General features: G+C 41.5%; 1 protein-coding gene across 1 annotated transcript in view; it reads right to left on the reverse strand.

The window, feature by feature from the left end:
• The window catches only part of LOC311107258 (uncharacterized protein), a gene marked incomplete at both ends in the record, with an annotated part of 120,472 nt that overhangs the window by 72,185 nt on the left and 28,626 nt on the right, over positions 1 to 19,661 (reverse strand). Inside the window, 2 exons of the mRNA XM_084149738.1 lie at positions 1,363 to 1,460; positions 4,843 to 4,971. Of these exons, the coding sequence (XP_084005864.1) occupies positions 1,363 to 1,460; positions 4,843 to 4,971 (227 nt within the window). The remainder of the gene's footprint in view (positions 1 to 1,362; positions 1,461 to 4,842; positions 4,972 to 19,661) is intronic.

Genomic DNA, 19,661 nt, shown 5'->3' on the forward strand with positions numbered 1-19,661 from the left:
ATAATCCATCCACCTGACACGTGTGGCATATCAAGAAGCTGATTAAACAACATGATCATTACACAGGTGCACCTTGTGCTGGGGACAATAAAAGGGCACTCTAAAATGTGCAGTTTTGTCACACAACACAATGACACAGATGTCTCAAGTTTTGAGGGAGCGTGCAATTGGCATGCTGACTGCAGGAATATCCACCAAAACCGTTGCCAGATGCTAATGCCCTCTCAGGCCTACCCTTGGCTGCGCCCCTGCCCAGTCATGTGAAATCCATAGATTAGGGCCTAATCAATGTATTTAAATTGACTGATTTCTTTATATGAACTGTAGCTCAGCAAAATCTTTGAAATTGTTGTATGTTGCGTTCATATTTTATATTACTCCACAATACTAGCCTAAATGACAGATTGAAAATTATTACAAAACATGCAACAAGGCACTAAAGTAATACTCCCAAAAATGTGGCAAAGAAATTAACTTTATGTCCTGAATACAAAGCATTATGTTTGGGGCAAACCCAACACAACACATCACTGAGTACCACTATCCATATTTTCAAGCATGGTGGTGGCTGCATCAGGTTATGGGTATACTTGTCATCGGCAAGGACTAGGGAGTTCTTTATGATAAAAAGAAACAGAATAGAGCTAAGCACAGGCAAAATCCTAAAGGAAAACCATGTGCAGTCTGCTTTCCAACAGAGACAAATTCACCTTTCAGCAGGTCAATAGACTAAAACACAAGGCTAAATCTAAACTGGAGTTGATTACCAAGACGACATTGAATGTTCCTGAGTGGCCTAGTTACAGTTTTGACTTAAATCGACTTGAAAAGGGCTGTCTAGCAATGATCAACAATCAACTTGATAGAGCTTGAAGAATTTTTTTAAGAATAATGTGCAAATATTGTACAATCCAGGTGTGCAAAGCTCTTAGAGACTCACAGCTGTAATCGTTGCCAAAGTTGATTCTAACATGTGATGAATCAGGTGTGTGAATACTTATGTAAATAGAATATTTCTGTATTTCCTTTTCAATAAATTTGCTAACATTTCTAAAAACATGTTTTCACTTTGTCATTAAGGGATATTGTGTGTAGATGGGTGAGAAAAAAATATATTGAATACATTTTGAATTAAGGCTCTAACCCAATAAAATGTGGAATAAGTCAAGGGGTATGAATACTTTCTGAAGGCATCATCATTTAATTAATTGGTTCACACTTCATAGCTCCAGTCCTTGAGAGCACAAGTATCTGCTAGTGTAGTGCTGAAGAGAAACAAACCCCCCCCCAGATGTATAATATGCACCTGTGAAGGTATTTTAAAAAACACTTACCTGTGCAGGTATTTAAAAAAAGATTTACCTGTACTGTAGGTGTGGCAGATGTGGCAGATTTGTCAAGCTGAGAGACTCCCTGAGACGCTGCTGGTCTCCTGGTTGGGGGTCGGAAGCTCCGTGGTGCTGTGAGGACAGATTCATATAAGCCCTACCTGGCTACTAAGACTTCTTCTATTAGGGACGTCAAACGTTCAGTCTGCTGCACAGACCCTATGGACGCTCTAGTCTAAAGCGCCTGGTTAAATTGTGCTTAGGAATTATTTATTTTTTATCTCTAAATGGTTAAACTAGTGAGATATCTGTGATTATTTTAAGAAATCTGTGAGTTTGTTTCATTTACTATCATCCTAACATAAGATATTGAATGATTTTGCCATATCTAATTAATGTATATTACACTACTTTCCATGAAGAGGACAGTATGTGTTACTACTTTATACAACCACATCGAATTGGGGAGAATTACATGCCTTTTTTTTTACCTCAGATTGGTGATGTTAGTATAAATATTTATAGTCAACACGATGACAAAAGATCAATTACTTAAAACAGATGAATATCTTTGGTTTTGTTATACGCACTGGGGTTCGCTATCATTTTCTTTCTCAAATGGCACCAACAATTCGGAGCGGCCACACCAATTCAAAATCTAGATAGAAGCTTTATAAAAGTTCTCATCTAACCAACCATGTATATATTTTTGGAGACATTTTGCAGACACTCTTATCCAGAGCGACTTCAACAGATTTTTCACCTAGTCTGCTTGGGGATTTGAACTAGCAACCTTTCAGTTACTGGCCCAATGCTCTTAACAGCTAGGCTACCTGCCAAGTTTCCGTGTGGCCTTTGAATAGTGTTCGTTTTAACAGTGCTCAACCCAAGCGTTTGCCCCTTTTTCTATTGATTACAGCGTGATATCGATGGAAGTGATTAACAAAAAAAAGCATTGCGTTACACTTACCGTGTTGGCAAACCACTTTAATCAAAATGCAACACTTCAAAATGTAGCTAGCTGTCTTCTACAAATTATCTAACCAGTGATTACCACGTTATTCCTAGATTAGGTGTGGTTTTTGAGCTGTTATTTTTAACAGGACGTGCAACCTCATCTCCCTGTGATAATCGATGAGTGATTGACAGAACAGTGTTGCGTTTCTCTTTCTGTTTTGGTGACCCCAATATCAAAATGAAACATTCTAAAATATAGCTGAATATGTTCTGCAGGTTGTCTTCTAACCAATGATGTAAAAATATCTCCAGCTCCATGTGGTTTTTGAGTTGTGGTAGTTTCCACAGAGCATATCTCCCTCCCCCCATATCGATGAGTAATTTATTGCCACTTGTCAAAACAACAGGGGTTTTGGTGCGTGTGCAGTTTATTAGCTGTTTGTTTAAAACAATACAAGTAACATGATTACTATTGTTGTAAATGTATGTGTAGATAGTAAAGTTTATGTTTTCAATATATCACAAACTGTGTTTTGACATTGGGCTATTTCTCAATATGTCTTGTCAACAGGAAGCAGCAACAGCATCATTTTAAGTTTGAGTAATATAAATGCTGAATGAGTCCAGGGGCGGTCTGTTCAATAGGGCGATATGGGCGACGCACTGCCAAACGGGAAAAGGAAGGGAATTTTTTTCTAATCAATTATATCACGGCAACAGTAGTTATCAGTGTTGTAATCTAGACGTCTGATCTGCCACAGTGCCACACTGCCACTAAATGTCCAATCAGGCTAAAGTCGTGCTTCAAATGGCTCCCCCCCCTTTTGGGGCGATTTCAGTCAGGTTGAAAATCGCCCAGAAGTCTGTCATAGACTCCCATGTAAAATCTATTTTTTTCAAATTTCAGAGCTTTCAATACAATCTCTATGGGTTTCTGAGGGCTTGCACTTACGCGCTTTCGTCATACGTAACGTAACCATGAACGTAACTAAGAAAAGAGCGGGTAGAAGCATCAATCAATTCACGTACTACTATCAAGATGGCTATAGCGTTCAGTGCAACTCGATTGTCTCTTTGAAAGAAGTTCACATCAAAGAGACAACCACAAAGTGCAGGAGCGCTTTTTTGAGTTCCTTCCCATCTCGGAATCAACCTCAGTCTCAATCGCCAGTGTGCTTTTGGAGAGACTGAACGGTCTTTTTGCCGACGACGTGAAAGTCAAACTCATTGCGCAAGCTTACGATGGAGCCAGTGTGATGAGGCGAGAGAAGGCAAAAGGTGCGTGAGCATTTCAAGAAAGGCGATTACGTGCATTGCTATGCGCATCAGCTGAATTTGATCATGCAGCAAGCTAAAAAGTAACTAGTAAACTAGTCCTCAGCATGCCTGATTTCAATGAGAAAGTCATTGACCGCTTTTCTGCATTGAAAGAGAGAAGAGAACAGTTTCAGTAAAAGTAATGTAGCCTCTCTCTCTCTTTGTCCCTCCCTGTCTGTCTCTTTAACACACACACGCCCAAATCAGTTCACAGTTGATGTTGTTTAAAATAGTTATTTTTCATTTTTTTTAAAGTAAACAATTTTTTTTACAAATCTATACAATTGGCCAGAATATGGTTGTTCATATTTACAAAGCCATACAGATAGCTGTGTTTACCTTTTCTAGAAATTATTTTCAAATTCTGTTTTCAAATCACTGTTCATTTTCACAAATCTATACAAGAGGGCAGAATATGGAAGTCTATAAAAATTTCTTATTACCAATAACTTGCATCAATGTTTTCAGTAGCCTCTATCAAAAGCTCCTGCTTGCTCAGGTGCACATATTTCCAATTCAACCATGAGGCCTTTTTGAAGCAAGTAATGTGTATATCAGTATTGACTTATATGCTGCCCCTGTCTTCATGTTGTTGCTGGACATATCTTTTTTAAAATGTGTGTAGGTCACCTAAATCATCAGAAAAATTGCCCCCCCTGAGAATTTTTTCAGGAGCCGCCACTGAATGAGTCCAAAAACATGCTCTATTTAATTTATTTTCATGATATACCAGATATCAACAAAACGGGTTTGCCCTAAACGTAACACAGACCATTTCACATATTTTAGCATACCTTCCACTCCTTTAGCCCTACCAGTCTACTAGCCTGGTGGTATCTGGGTAGGTCCTACCAGTCTACTAGCCTAGTGGTATCTGGGTAGGTCCTACCAGTCTACTAGCCTGGTGGTATCTGGGTAGGTCCTACCAGTCTACTAGCCTAGTGGTATCTGGGTAGGTCCTACCAGTCTACTAGCCTAGTGGTATCTGGGTAGGTCCTACCAGTCTACTAGCCTAGTGGTATCTGGGTAGGTCCTACCAGTCTACTAGCCTGGTGGTATCTGGGTAGGTCCTACCAGTCTACTAGCCTAGTGGTATCTGGGTAGGTCCTACCAGTCTACTAGCCTGGTGGTATCTGGGTAGGTCCTACCAGTCTACTAGCCTAGTGGTATCTGGGTAGGTCCTATCGTTCTACTAACACGATACTTCTTATAACATCCTAATTTACTACTACTGCTCTACCTGGTGGGCATCTCTCCAGTCGAGGGGTCCACTCATCCTCCTCGGAGTCGCTGGGTGCGAGAAGCGGAGCAGTGTTTACCATTTTAGGTCTGCCTCTCCTCATAAACGCAGGTACCGGGGAGTTCAGCCCTGAGGGACACATTAGCAAACACAGTAGAGACACTCTGCTCTATACAACACACACAGTAGAGACATGGCGCAATACAGGAGTAAAAAATATATAATAATAATAGTGATGAATCTAAAATCACAGACAGAAGGGGTAAACCAGACACATCACAGGGGCTATAACGATGAAGCGTCTGTTTAGAACGTTCTCACCACCAAATATGGTAGTGAGAGGAAGTCCAGTCTAGAGGGAGAGGATTGAATTAGGTGAAACTGGGCCCACATTCTGCTCATTGTCTCATCGATGAAACATCTGATCTCAATAAATGTTTCTGTTCCCAAATCTAGAATCTGTTACAAACACAGTGCACTAAGTTGTATAGACTTGACGCTTTGGCAAAAAAAAAAAAAAATGCATTGTTTAGAAGGAGTGCAAAGTGTAATTGAGTTTGTACACACCCATAATTCACAGAGGAGGCGTTCCCTAACGGAAATATGCAAATACATGCTACAACAAGCCAATAGGATCTCGCTAGCTCTTGCTTGGCTTTGCCCACCTCCTTGCTTGTTCTGCCCACTATGCTCAGGGTTGCCATGTTTTCCCGCTAAATTGGTCTACTTTTAAAACTATGTCACAGGTGAAAATGTATTGGCTGCGGGTTTTTTGGGCTACTTCTAAATTGCACCACGGCCACGATGGCATTTCTCTCTTAAGGTAATTTTTTTGTTTAAATATATTCATTGTGACCTGCTGCTGCTGACTATCAGGCAGTGAGGCAGGCTGTTACTGGTGAGTGAGTGAGTGAGTGAGTGAGTGAGTGAGTGAGTGAGTGAGTGAGTGAGTGAGTGAGTGAGTGAGTGAGTGAGTGAGTGAGTGAGTGAGGAGGGGGAGGGCCAGAGGGGGGTGTGTGTTGAGAGCACTGGTTGACAGAGTGCTGCAGCAGGCAGCGGAGTCACAGAGACGGACATCGTGACAGCTTTTTACCAGTTGCAGGCAGGCTATTTAGATTGGTCATTATGGAGACACCTATTTCCAAAAAACATATTAGCGCGCTAGAACTGATATAAAGGCGACAAAGCACTGGAAAACGACTTTAGGCACACTAGAGCGCTTTAGATACATTTGCTCAGAGGTGGTTTCAAGTAAAATGCATTCTAATGTCGACTTTTCTTATGGAAAACCGTATCAAGAGAAGTTAAGTGTTTTACGCCTTCTCAGTTCTTCGGTCTTGAGCGCTGCACGAGTGGAAATTTGAAATGGAAATGATGGAAATCCCTCCCATCCTTCTGTAATGGGAAAAAGTCCACAATGAAACTGTGGAGAATGATATATTTGCATCTGTTGGCCATCAAGAAGGCTATTCATTTCGATGCCATTGTAGGCTACTGTAGCCTACCATTTGATACAATAAATAAACTCAGCCAAAAAAGAAACATCCCCTTTTCAGGACCCTGTCTTTAAAAGATAATTAGTAAAAATCCAAATAACTTCACAGATCTTCATTGTAAAGGGTTTAAACACTGTTTCCCATGCTTGTTCAATGAACCATAAACAATTACTGAACATACACCTGTGGAACGGTCGTTAAGACACTAACAGCTTACAGACGGTAGGAAATTGAGGTCACAGTTATGAAAACTTAGGCCTTTCTACTGACTCTGAAAAAACCCAAAAGAAAGATGCCCAGGGTCCCTGCTCATCTGCGTGAACGTGCCTAAGGCATGCTACAAAGAGGCATGAGGACTGCAGATGTGGCCAGGGCAATAAATTGCCATGTCCGTACTGTGAGACGCCTAAGACAGCGCTACAGGGAGACAGGACGGACAGCTGATTGTCCTCACAGTGGCAGACCACGTGTAACAACACCTGCACAGGATCGGTACATCCGAACATCACACCTGCGGGACAGGTACAGGATGGCAACAACAACTGCCCGAGTTACACCAGGAACGCACAATCCCTCCATCAGTGCTCAGACTGTCCGCAATAGGTTGAGAGAGGCTGGACTGAGGGCTTGTAGGCCTGTTGTAAGGCAGGTCCTCACCAGACATCACCGGCAACAACGTCGCCTATGGGCACAAACCCACCGTCGCTGGACCAGACAGGACTGGCAAAAAGTGCTCTTCACTGACGAGTCGCGGTTTTGTCTCACCAGGGGTGATGGTCGGATTCGCGTTTATCGTCGAAGGAATGAGCGTTACACCAAGGCCTGTACTCTAGAGCGGGATCGATTTGGAGGTGCAGGGTCCGTCATGGTCTGGGGCGGTGTGTCACAGCATCATCGGAAGAGTGGGATAACATATCACAGCAAGAACTGGCAAATCTGGTGCAGTCCATGAGGAGGAGATGCACTGCAGTACTTAATGCAGCTGGTGGCCACACCAGATACTGACTGTTACTTTTGACTTTGACCCCCCCTTTGTTCAGGGACACATAATTCCATGTATGTTAGTCACATGTCCGTGGAACTTGTTCAGTTCATGTCTCAGTTGTTGAATCTTGTTATGTTCATACAAATATTTACACATGTTAAAAAAGTTTGCTGAAAATAAACGCAGTTGACAGTGAGAGGGCGTTTCTTTTTTTGCTGAGTTTATGTTGAAATGACGATATCACTGGAGTAATACCAAATCAATTTGTGCCACTTGTGTAGCCTACCTGGAGCTGGCAAATGGATAGATAATAAATATTATATAACTTCAGTTTGTTGTAGCCTTGTGTTATTATGCAATTATTAATGGCCATGTTTAGTTAATTAATTTTGAAGTTATCAATTGTGACCATGGTTACAGCTCTTTCGCAAATGTATCAATCTCCACATTTAATGTCAGTTTCATTGTGGACTTTTCCCTGAAATTAGATGTTGGCTATAGGCTACCTGCATCTAGCTCAGCAAACCATGGCAACATTGAATTGCAATTATAAACCAGATTTTTGTCAGCAGCCTATGCCTATTGAAATAACAAGTAAATCTTGCAAATATGCCATTTATAACGGTTTGTAGTCTTAACATCTGGCACATATTAACAGCACAATTGCCAGGAAATAGCCTAACATTCATTTTTTGAAATTCGTCTAACTGTTTCTTGCACAGATTTCGAGATCCTATGTCCAACTTCATCACTCAAACTCTCCTGTCGGATTTATCTATAGTTGTGCACATGAGCAAATGGGATATATTTCCATTCATAAACTGGGTGGTTCAAGCCCTGAATGCTGATTGGTTGACAGCCGTGGTATATCAGACCACATACCACAGGTATGACAAAACATTTATTTTTACTGCTCTAATTACGTTGGTAACCAGTTTATTATAGCAATAAGGCACCTCAGGGGTTTGTGGTATATGGCCAATATACCACGGCTACAGGCTGTATCCAGGCACTCTAAGTTGTGTCGTGCTTTAGAACAGCCCTTAGCCGTGGTATATTGGCCATATACCACAAAACCTTAGGCCTTATTGCTTAATTATAAACTTGGTGGTTTGAGCCTTGAATGCTGATTTGTTGAAAGCCGTGGTATATCATCAGACGGTGTACCAAGGGTATGATAAAAACATATATTTTTTTTACTGTTTTTTTACTAATTACTTTGGTAACAAGTTTATAATAGCATTAATATTGTATACAGACAGCTGCCGGAGCCAGTTCCCAGGGCACCACCTGGTCAAATATGCTGCCGACACTGCTTTGGTCAGTCTCCTCGAAGGGGATGAGACCAAGCACGGACAGGCTCTGTATGACTTTACTGTCTGGTGCGAGTCATCCCATCTAAAATTAAACACATCAAAAACAAAGGATATGGTGATTGACTTTCGAAGGAACACTACCATGTACACACCATCACTTATAGAAGGTGAGCCCATCGAAATAGTGGAGGAGTAAAAATACCTTAGGCTAGTCATTGACAACAAGCTGTCCTGGGATCAGTGTCCTGACACTACTTTTAAGAAAGGCCAACAGACTGTATTTCCTATGGAAACTGCACTTTTGTTTATGTTGATCTAACCATCATAGTTATCTTTTATAAACCATGAATTGAGAGCATTCTGTTCTACTGCTTCACCTGCTAGTTTGGAATATCAACATTGCACAGAAAAATAGATTGGGCAAGATAGTCAAATCAAATCAAATGTTATTGGTCGCACACGTTTAGCAGTTGTTATTGCGGGTGTAGCAAAAAACGCTTGCGTTCCTAGCACCAACAGTGCAGTAATATCTAACATTACACACAAATTTAAAAGTAAAATAATGGAATTAGAAATATATAAATATTAGGACGAGCAATGTCGGAGTATCAATATACAGTATATACAGTACCAGTCAAAGGTTTGTGGACACACCTACTCATTCAAGGGTTTTCTTTATTTTTATGATATAGTAACAAATCAAAATATATTTATTGATGACAGCTTTGCACATGCTTGGCATTCTCTCAACCAGCTTCATGAGGTAGTCACCTGGAATGCATTTCAATTAACAGGAATTGATTTCCTTCTTAATGCGTTTGAACCAATCAGTTGTGGTGTGACAAGGTAGGGGTGGTATACAGAAGATAGCCCTATTTGGTAAAATACCATGTCCATATTATGGCAAGAGCAGCTCAAATAAGCAAAGAGAAACGACAGTCCATTACTTTAAGACATGAAGGTCAGTCAAGTTTCATGAAGTGCAGCCGCAAAAACCATCAAGCGCTGTGATGAAACTGGCTCTCACGAGGACCGCCACAGGAATGGAAGACCCAGAGTTACCTCTGCTGCAGATAAGTTAATTAGAGTTACCAGCCTCAGAAATTGCAGCCCAAATAAATGATTCACAGAGTTCAAGTAACAGACACATCTCAACATCAACTGTTCAGAGGAGGCTGCGTGAATCAGGCCTTCATGGTTGAATTGCTGCAAAGAAACCACTATTAAAGGATACCAATAATAAGAAGAGACTTGCTTGGGCCAAGAAACACGAGCAATGGACATTAGACCGGTGGAAATCTGTCCTTTGGTCTGATGAGTCCAAATTTGAGATTTTTAGTTCCGTGTCTTCGTGAGACGCAGAGTAGGTGAACAGATGATCTCCGCATGTGTGGTTCCCACCGTGAAGCATGGAGGAGGAGGAGGAGGAGGAGGTGTGATGGTGTTATGCTGGTGACACTGTGATTTATTTAGAATTCAAGGCACACTTAACCAGCATGGCTACCACAGCATTCTGCAGCGATACGCCATCCCATCTGGTTTGCGCTTAGTGAGACTATAATTTGTTTTTCAACAGGACAACGACCCAACACGCCTCCAGGCTGTGGAAGGGCTATTTGACCAAGCAGGAGAGTGATGGAGTGCTGCATCAGATGACCTGGCCTCCACAAACACCCGACCTCAACCCAATTGAGATGGTTTGGGATGAGTTGGACCGCAGAGTGAAGGAAAAGCAGCCAACAAGTGCTCAGCATATGTGGGAACTCCTTTGAAAAGCATTCCAGGAGAAGCTGGTTGAGAGATTGCCAAGAGTGTGCAAAGCCATCATCAAGGCAAAGGGTGGCTACTTTGAAGAATCTCAAATATAAAATATATTTTTATATGTTTAACACTTTTTTGGTTACTACATGATTCCATATGTGTTATTTCATAGTTTTGATGTCTTCACTATTACGCTACAATGTAGAAAATAGTACAAATAACCCTTGAATGAGTAGGTGTGTCCAAACTTTTGACTGGTACTGTATATATGTGATGGGTGTATAGACATTATGGACAGTATGTGGATAGAATATATAGTATATCTGAAGACTACGTGGATAGAATAGGATAGTCAGGACTCGCAGAAAAATCATGGGGCAGCAACAGCAAGAACTGTCATCTCTCTGCCTGGGCAGAGCCCTCCAGAAGGCAAATAAAATAGCGGTTGACTCTTCCCACCCACTCCACCTTGAATTCCAGCTCCTGGCCACAGGTACTCTTTTATTCCGAATGCAATTCTGCAACTTAACAAAATGTTGGACTAATTACCCTTTATCACTTGCACTTTAACTATGAAATTGCACTTACCCAGCCTACTTCATTGTAAACATCCTTTGCTATTTAAAAAAGTATACTTTTTTATATGTGAATTGCCTCTGAGGACATTCACGATTTCTGAATCTGAATAAGGCACCTCCGGGGTTTGTGGTATATGGCCATGTAGAAATGCCGCCGACAGAGAGGGCTGCCTCGCTTCTTGTCCTTAGGAAACTTTGCAGTATTTTGTTTTTTTACGTATTATTTCTTACATCATTAGCTCAGAAAACCTTAAGTGTTATTACATACAGCCGGGAAGAACTATTGGATATCAGAGCAGCGTCAACTTACCAACACTACGACCAGGAATACAACTTTCCCTAAGCGGATCCTTTGTCCGCACCAACCAGGGCATTGGAACTGATACCAGATGCCGACCCAAAACAACGCCGCGGGATGAGAGGCGCGCACAACGCCCATCACTTCAGAGTATATTATTTGCTAATGTCCAGTCCCTAGATAACAAAGTGGACGAGATCAGGGCAAGGGTTGCTTTCCAGAGAGACATCAGGGATTGTAACATACTGTTTCACGGAAACATGGCTCTCTCGGGATATACTGTCCCCGTCCATACAGTCATCTGGGTTCTCAGTACATTGCGCCGACAGGAATAAACATCTCTCCGGGAAGAAGAAGGGTGGGGGGTTTGTTTCATGATTAGCGTCTCATGGTGTAATTGTCATTTTGTTCACCTGACCTAGAACTCCTCACAATCAAATGCCGACGTATTATCTCCCAAGAGAATTCTCTTTGGTTATTGTTACAGCCGTGTATATCCCCCCTCAAGCAGATACCACGATGACCCTCAAGGAACTTCAATGGACTTTACGCAAACAGGAAACCATATATCCTGAGGCTGCATTTATTGTAGCTGGGGATTTTAACAAAGAAAATTTGAGAAAATGGCTACTTAAATTCTATCAGCATATTGACTGTAGCACTCAGCTGGAAGAACACTAGCTCACTGCTACACTAATTTCCGCAATGCATACAACGCCCTCCCCGGAAATCTGATCACGACTCCATTTTTTCTCCTCCCATTCCTATAAGCAGAAACTCAAACAGGAAGCACCCCTGCTAAGGACTATTGAACACTGGTCTGATCAATCAGAATCCAAGCTTCAAGATTGTTTTGATCACGCGGACTGGGATATGTTCCGGGTAGCCTCTGAGAATAATATAGACGTACACTTGAAGTCGGAAGTTTACATACACCTTAGCCAAATACATGTAACTATTTTTTCACAATTCCTGACATTTAATCCTAGTAAAAATTCCCTGTCTTAGGTCAGTTAGGATCACCACTTTATTGTAAGAATGTGAAATGTCAGAATAATAGTAGACAGAATGATTTATTTCAGCTTTTATTTCTTTCATCATATTCCCAGTGGGTCGGAAGTTTACATACACTCAATTAGTATTTGGTAGCATTGCCTTTAAATTGTTTAACTTGGGTCAAACGTTTCAGGTAGCCTTCCACAAGCTTCCCACAATAAGTTGGGTGAATTTTGGCCCATTCCTCCTGACAGAGCTGGTGTAACTGAGTCAGGTTTGTAGGCCTCCTTGCTCGCACACGTTTTTTCAGTTCTGCCCACAAATGTTCTATAGGATTCAGGTCAGGACTTTGTAATGGCCACTCCAATACCTTGACTTTGTTGTCCTTAAGCCATTTTGCCACAACTTTGGAAGTATGCTTGGGGTCATTGTCCATTTGGAAGACCCATTTACGACCAAGCTTTAACTTCCTGACTGATGTCTTGAGATGTTGCTTCAATATATCCACATAATTTTCCTTCCTCATGATGCCATCTATTTTGTGAAGTGCACCAGTCCCTCCTGCAGCAAAGCACCCCCACAGCATGATGCTGCCACCCCCTTGCTTCACGGTTGGGATGTTGTTTTTCAGCTTGCAAGGTACCCCCTTTTTCCTCCAAACATAACGATGGCTACCCGGACTATTTGCACTGCCCCCCACCCCCACCCCCTCTTTTTATGCTGCTGCTACTCTGTTCATTATTTATGCATAGTCACTTTAACTCTACCCACATGTACATATTACTTCAACTACCTCAACTAGCCGGTGCCCCCGCACATTGACTCTGCACTGGTACCCCCCTGTATATATAGCCTCCCTACTGTTATTTTATTTTACTTCTGCTCTTTTTTTCTCAACACTTTTTTGTTGTTGTTTTATTTTACTTTTTTATTAAAAATAAATGCACTGTTGGTTAAGGGCTGTAAGTAAGCATTTCACTGTAATGTCTGCACCTGTTGTATTCGGCGCATGTGGCCAATAAAATTTGATTTGATTTGGTCATTATGGCCAAACAGTTCTATTTTTGTTTCATCAGACCAGAGGACATTTCTCCAAAAAGTACCATCTTTGTCCCCATGTGCAGTTGCAAACCGTAGTCTGGCGTTTTTATGGCAGGTCCTTTGCTGTTGTTCTGGAATTGATTTACACTTTTCGCACCAAAGTACGTTCATCTCTAGGAGACAAACCGCGTCTCCTTCCTGAGCGGTATGACGGCTGCGTGGTCCCATGGTGTTTATACTTGCGTACTATTGTTTGTACAGATGAACGTGGTACCTTTAGGCATTTGGAAATTGCTCCCAAAGATGAAGCAGACTTGTGGAGGTCTACCATTTTTTTTCTGAGGTCTTGGCTGATTTCTTTTGATTTTCCCATGATGTCAAGCAAAGAGGCACTGAGTTTGAAGGTAGGCCTTGAAATACATCCACAGGTACACCTCCAATTGACTCAAATGATGTCAATTAGCCCATCAGAAGCTTCTAAAGCCATGACATCATTTGCTGGAATTTTCCAAGCTGTTTAAAGGCACAGTCAACTTGTATGTGTGTATGTAAAGTGTATGTAAACTTCGTGTATGTAAACTTCTGACCCACTGGAATTGTGATACAGTGAATTATAAGTGAAATAATCTGTCTGTAAACAATTGTTGGAAAAATTACTTGTGTCATGCACAAAGTAGATATCCTAACCAACTTGCCAAAACTATAGTTTGTTAACAAGACATTTGCGGAGTGGTTGAAAAACAAGTTTTAATGACTCCAACCTAAGTGTATGTAAACTTCCGACTTATTTGATTTTTGATATACCACGGCTAAGGGATAAGTCCTAAGAACAGCCCTTAGCCGTGGTATATTGGCCATATAACACACCTCCTTGGGCCTTATTGCTTAATCATAGCAGTCAAAACAAGTTAAATCAACATCCATTGATGGAAAATGATCTGGCCAGTTTAATAAGGGCAAATTCTATTTTCTCTTGCGATCTATTTTTAAGCTCACAATAACTATTATTTAAATGGAAACCTAATTTTCTTCTTAGCCTACGTCGATACATATTACGTCTATATTCCTTCATAATTCGCTCGATAACATTATGGAAAAACATTTTATGCCTGCTATTCAGCCCTTGTGGGCGGGGTTTGAGTGGTCATTGGGCTAGAAATTTCAGCTAGACCTGGCAACCCTGACTATGCGTCATTTGCTCCCACTATAAATGACACAGGTTAACTATCGTGGGTTAAGTTATAAATATCTTTGCAAAATTGTCATTTTGTCACTGTTCAGCTACATCTGGGACACTTACCTATAGTAAGCATAGCCAGGTGGTTCCTCTTCAAGTTTCTGTACCGAACTTTCTCACATTTCACTAGATGGGTCCATTCCATCTTTGAGAAATAGGTCTTCAGATCATCGAAATCATCCTAATGGGAGTGTGCAGGTGTAGCTATAATGTTGGCTCATGTACAAGTGGCACAAGCAGAAATCACCTGAACATATAACATAATATAATATAATATGCCATTTAGCAGACGCTTTTATCCAAAGCGACTTACAGTCATGCGTGCATACATTTTTGTGTATGGGTGGTCCCGGGGATCGAACCCACTACCCTGGCGTTACAAGCGCCGTGCCCTACCAGCTGAGCTACAGAGGACCACCATATCAGATACAGTAGCTACCTAGCTAGATAGATGGCTAAATTCTACCTCTCCATCTTAAGTGGTCCCATCTAGAGGTTGACATGGGAGTGAAAATGAATTCCTGTCCCATCTTGTCCTGTAATTTGTTTTCCTGTGCTGTCCTGATCCCGCAACAGTTCTATATCCCTGGAATATTACTGTCCCTTCCCGATAAAAATCACTCCCATCCCATTGCGCGCAGAAATATGTAGGCTATTGTGTTTGTTTAGGAAGTATTTACAATAATTTCAGTAATGCAATATGCGACTGTGACATGTGGTTGTCTTACATATTTTAGTTAAATGCACTGACTGTAGGCCTAAGTCTTATTCTATCAATGACCTAAATATTGATGGATTAAGGCTGGAGGATGAGGACAGAGACCCCAGCAGGATGGTCTGCTCAGCACAGGCATAAAACTGTAGCCTACAGCTGAGCACTGCGCACATATTAACATTTACAAGGCATTGACATTTACAACATGATCATCAAATATGTATAACCTGAGCGGCAGTACTGCATAAGTCAATCAAATTTTTTTTCACTCTTCACCTCAGATGGCACGGTTTAGTTAAATACTCGAACAATTGGGATTGACAGTAAAGTTGTTGGGAGTTGAGCAGCTACAGTATGCCCGCTCTCAGGTTCGTAGCCTATTTGATTAAACCGCAGAATGTTTTACAAGCCATGTACTTCGTTCCTTTGTTGTCAAAGACAACTGAACTCCATCAAATTGAGCTAAAACATCTATCCTTGGGTTTAATGTTAATGTTAGTGATGGGTCCTTGGCTGCAACTGATGTAGGTTGGCAATTGAGGCAGCCTAGTAACTACAGAAGCTACAACTGGACCTAACAGAGAGCGAACTGGGAGAGGAGAAATTACAATTTATTTTGTTATCGATTTCTATTAAGTAAACTATATTAGGCCTAGCCTACATTGTTGGTTTTCTTTTATGAAATGCTACACATATTACATATTTCCTCCCAAAATAGTTTAACACTATTCCTGTACTGACCTTTCCTGTGGACTGTTTGATACTGTCCCATCCTGTCCCGAACTTGACTCTGGAATTTGACTCCCATTCCTGACAGAATGCTGCGGGACCCGCAAGAGTCCTGTTCCCCTGTCCTCTAGTCCCATCATCAGTATCTTTGTCTATGCTAGTTAGCTAATCAGTTAATAATCAAAACTTTTATTAATAGGCAATAATGATAATAAAAAGGCCTTCAGTCCTTCCATCTACACCTAACTTGTACTAGGTTGGCTACCAGCCACCCAGGAACTTCAAACCTTCACATAAGGAAAGACAAACATTCACAATAGTTAAAATGGATTTATAAAACATAAAAACACAAACAGGGAATTTTGATTCCCCCTTTAGACACCCACTAGGGTGTCACTCCACCACCTCACCAATAGCAAACCAAGGGTCATCCTTTGTCAACCCCATTTTCCTCCGAAAGCTAGACTCAGTGTCTGCATCTCCTTCTTGTGCCTCCAGCAAAGGCATCATACCAGCAGCGTGCACGACATCATACCAGCAGCGTGCACGACATCATACCAGCAGCGTGCACGACATCATACCAGCAGCGTGCACGACATCTGTAACAGACTTTTAGGGTCAGAAATCCAGTAACCACCAGTGCAGCATACTTACCAAACCACTCACCCAACCAAGAAAACAGTCTGTTTTCCTCCACTCCAGCCATGCTCTTCATTTCAGCTGATAGTTTATCTAAACTAACTAGGGCTTTAGAGATACTCCTGTCAGGACTGGTATTGCTGAACGGGGTTTGGTACCTTTGTGGGTGGAGTCCGAGCTGGGCCTGGAGTGGTGGAGTGGGTCGACTGGATCTGTCCCTGTCCGGTCGGGGCTGGTGGTGGTTTTGGCAGCACTTTTATGGGGAACATCCCCATCGAATCTCCCCCCGTTCTTTCCAATCCTTACCGTCTTTACCCCCATTCATTTCTAGTGCTGACTTCAATGCTTTCAGCACCCTCTCAGTCTCCTGGTTGGTCATATTTAATTGTAATCTACCGTGATCGAACTATCCAAGTTTATTTATTACTCCTAGTGATCTATTTCCTTAGCGCTGAATTGAATGATATAACTCAGGTCCCCAACCTTTTATTTACCCGTAGGTCAACCAAACCGATATTAGATCTCTGACTAATATCAAATGTACTACATACACTCAGTAAACCTCCTCAGTATAACCTAGAACCTAGCCTGTAATATGTTCACAATTACAGGACCTTGCCTTGGAGAGAACCTAGCCCGTACAGCTACGGGACCTTGCCTTGGAGAGAACCTAGCCCGTACAGCTACGGGACCTTGCCTTGGAGAGAACCTAGCCCGTACAGCTACGGGACCTTGCCTTGGAGAGAACCTAGCCCGTACAGCTACGGGACCTTGCCTTGGAGAGAACCTAGCCCGTACAGCTACGGGACCTTGCCTTGGAGAGAACCTAGCCCGTACAGCTACGGGACCTTGCCTTGGAGAGAACCTAGCCCGTACAGCTACGGGACCTTGCCTTGGAGAGAACCTAGCCCGTACAGCTACGGGACCTTGCCTGTATTTATTATCCGTGGATCATTCAAACCGATATTAGTGCGCCGACTAATATCTAATGTACTTAATTCACACGATTGGGTTGGCCTCCCAAACTTCACTCAGTTTCGTTAATAATAGTCCCAGACTTAATAACCACAATCAAACTTGATACCCGGTATCTAGTACATTACATTCGTTGTTATACAGTGGGGAGAACAAGTATTTGATACACTGCCGACTTTGCAGGTTTTCCATGACAATACTTATGTCATGCAATAAAATGCAAATGAATTACTTAAAAAACATACAATGTGACTTTCTGGATTTTTGTCTTAGATTCCGTCTCTCACAGTTGAAGTGTACCTATGATAAAAATTACAGACCTCTACATGCTTTGTAAGTAGGAAAACCTGCAAAATCGGCAGTGTATCAAATACTTGTTCTCCCCACTGTACCTACGTTTACCCACACACATTCCGGTTAAGTACGCCGAGTAACCACATACACAACTGGTAGTTACTACCTAGCATATTTCATTCACTCGTTATATCATCAACGATCGATCAGTTTTAAAATTGCATTCACCACAATACACGCTTCATACAGTCAACTAATAATTGTTAATTACGTTTTCAACTTTATGAATTATACAATTTGGTAGCTTACATCAAACAGGTGTCTCACAAAATAAATTTGGATAATGCCAATATGCAGAACTTTAGTTATTCACAATAGGTGTCTGCTTACCTTTTTGTCTGACCGGTCAGGATTTGTGCACCGTCCGACGACAGCAATGGCTAATCGGCCGGACAAGTTCCAGCGAAGTCCTTCTACCAGATCACGTCGGGGTCACCAATTGTTAAGTTGTGTCATTCGAATCTGGTATCAGAACAGAATTTAACACTAAGTTACTGAATATATTCTCAGCTTTTTTATTAATATAATTAGTCAAGCGAATAAATGGTAAATGCAATCTTCGTATATACGGGCTCACTGTAACACCTCACAGGGCTAACAGAGAACTAACTGCTCAAACACAAAGTTATTCTTTAATACTCTGACAGAGATAGTTCCCGCTCAAAGCGGTCCTGTCAGAGTAGAGGCTGAGCGTGGTTTAAACTTACTCAGCCTATCGTTGGCGCACAGGCTGGTCACAGCCTCTTGGCGCTTCACGGTTGCCGGGCATCAGTTGTTTTTGCAACTTGTCTCGAGAGTCAGCAACCACAGACATAGTTTCCTCTTCTTCATTGTTGCAGTACACATGTCCTTGAGCGGTTTAACAAAGAGGCAGTGTGTGTGTGTGTCACAAGTCTATCTCAGCCTCCCCCCTAACGGTTCCTCACATTAGTCACAGCTTGTTATGTTAAACAATCTATATCAGTACAGCACAACCCTATTATGTTTGATCATTAATGTATTATTTTTAAGCTAGGCATCACATCTAATTATAAGAAAATAGATCCCAACAATACCAAAACTGTTGATATAGTACATGCAGTAAGCTATGGATTTTCTGTTGACAGAAGATACGTTTTTCACCTGTGCTCTTGGCGAAATGTCTGAACTATTGATGCCACTGTGTACCTGCTTAGATTAGGCTGTACTCTCAGTGTTAGTCCGTGGTTTATTACATGGTCCACAATTGTAGCACGAATTTCGTTACACAGATTTGGTTGTCTTCTTCTTTGTGCATGTCCTACCCCTCCTCCAGGTCTTCCTCTCCCTCTTCCTCTTCCTCTGAAACCGTCCATTTTTTTTTTAAGACAGGTGAACTTTCCTGTTGCCTTTTTATAGTGCTTAAACCTGATTGGTGTGTCTACAATTAAGCACCAGTGTGTGTGCACACCTGGTGGCTGTGTTTAACCAATTGGTTCATGGGTGTGTTCATTTGAAAGCCTTTGCTTTGAAATTGCAAGGAAATGACATCATGATACATTTCTGTGTCAAATGCATACAAGTGTGTTTAGTGTTTTGCAAATTACTGTGTGTAATGTTTTGCAAAAAGTGTGAAGCTGACAATGTGCTTAGTTGTGCAAATCTAGGCCGGTGTTTTGCTCCTTGAGTGTAAGGTTTTAATTGTGGGAAAGTTGTAATTTTAGTGTGTAAGCAATTAATT

Source organism: Coregonus lavaretus (assembly GCF_964263955.1).
Source record: "Coregonus lavaretus genome assembly, chromosome: 32".
Lineage (NCBI taxonomy): Eukaryota > Metazoa > Chordata > Actinopteri > Salmoniformes > Salmonidae > Coregonus > Coregonus lavaretus.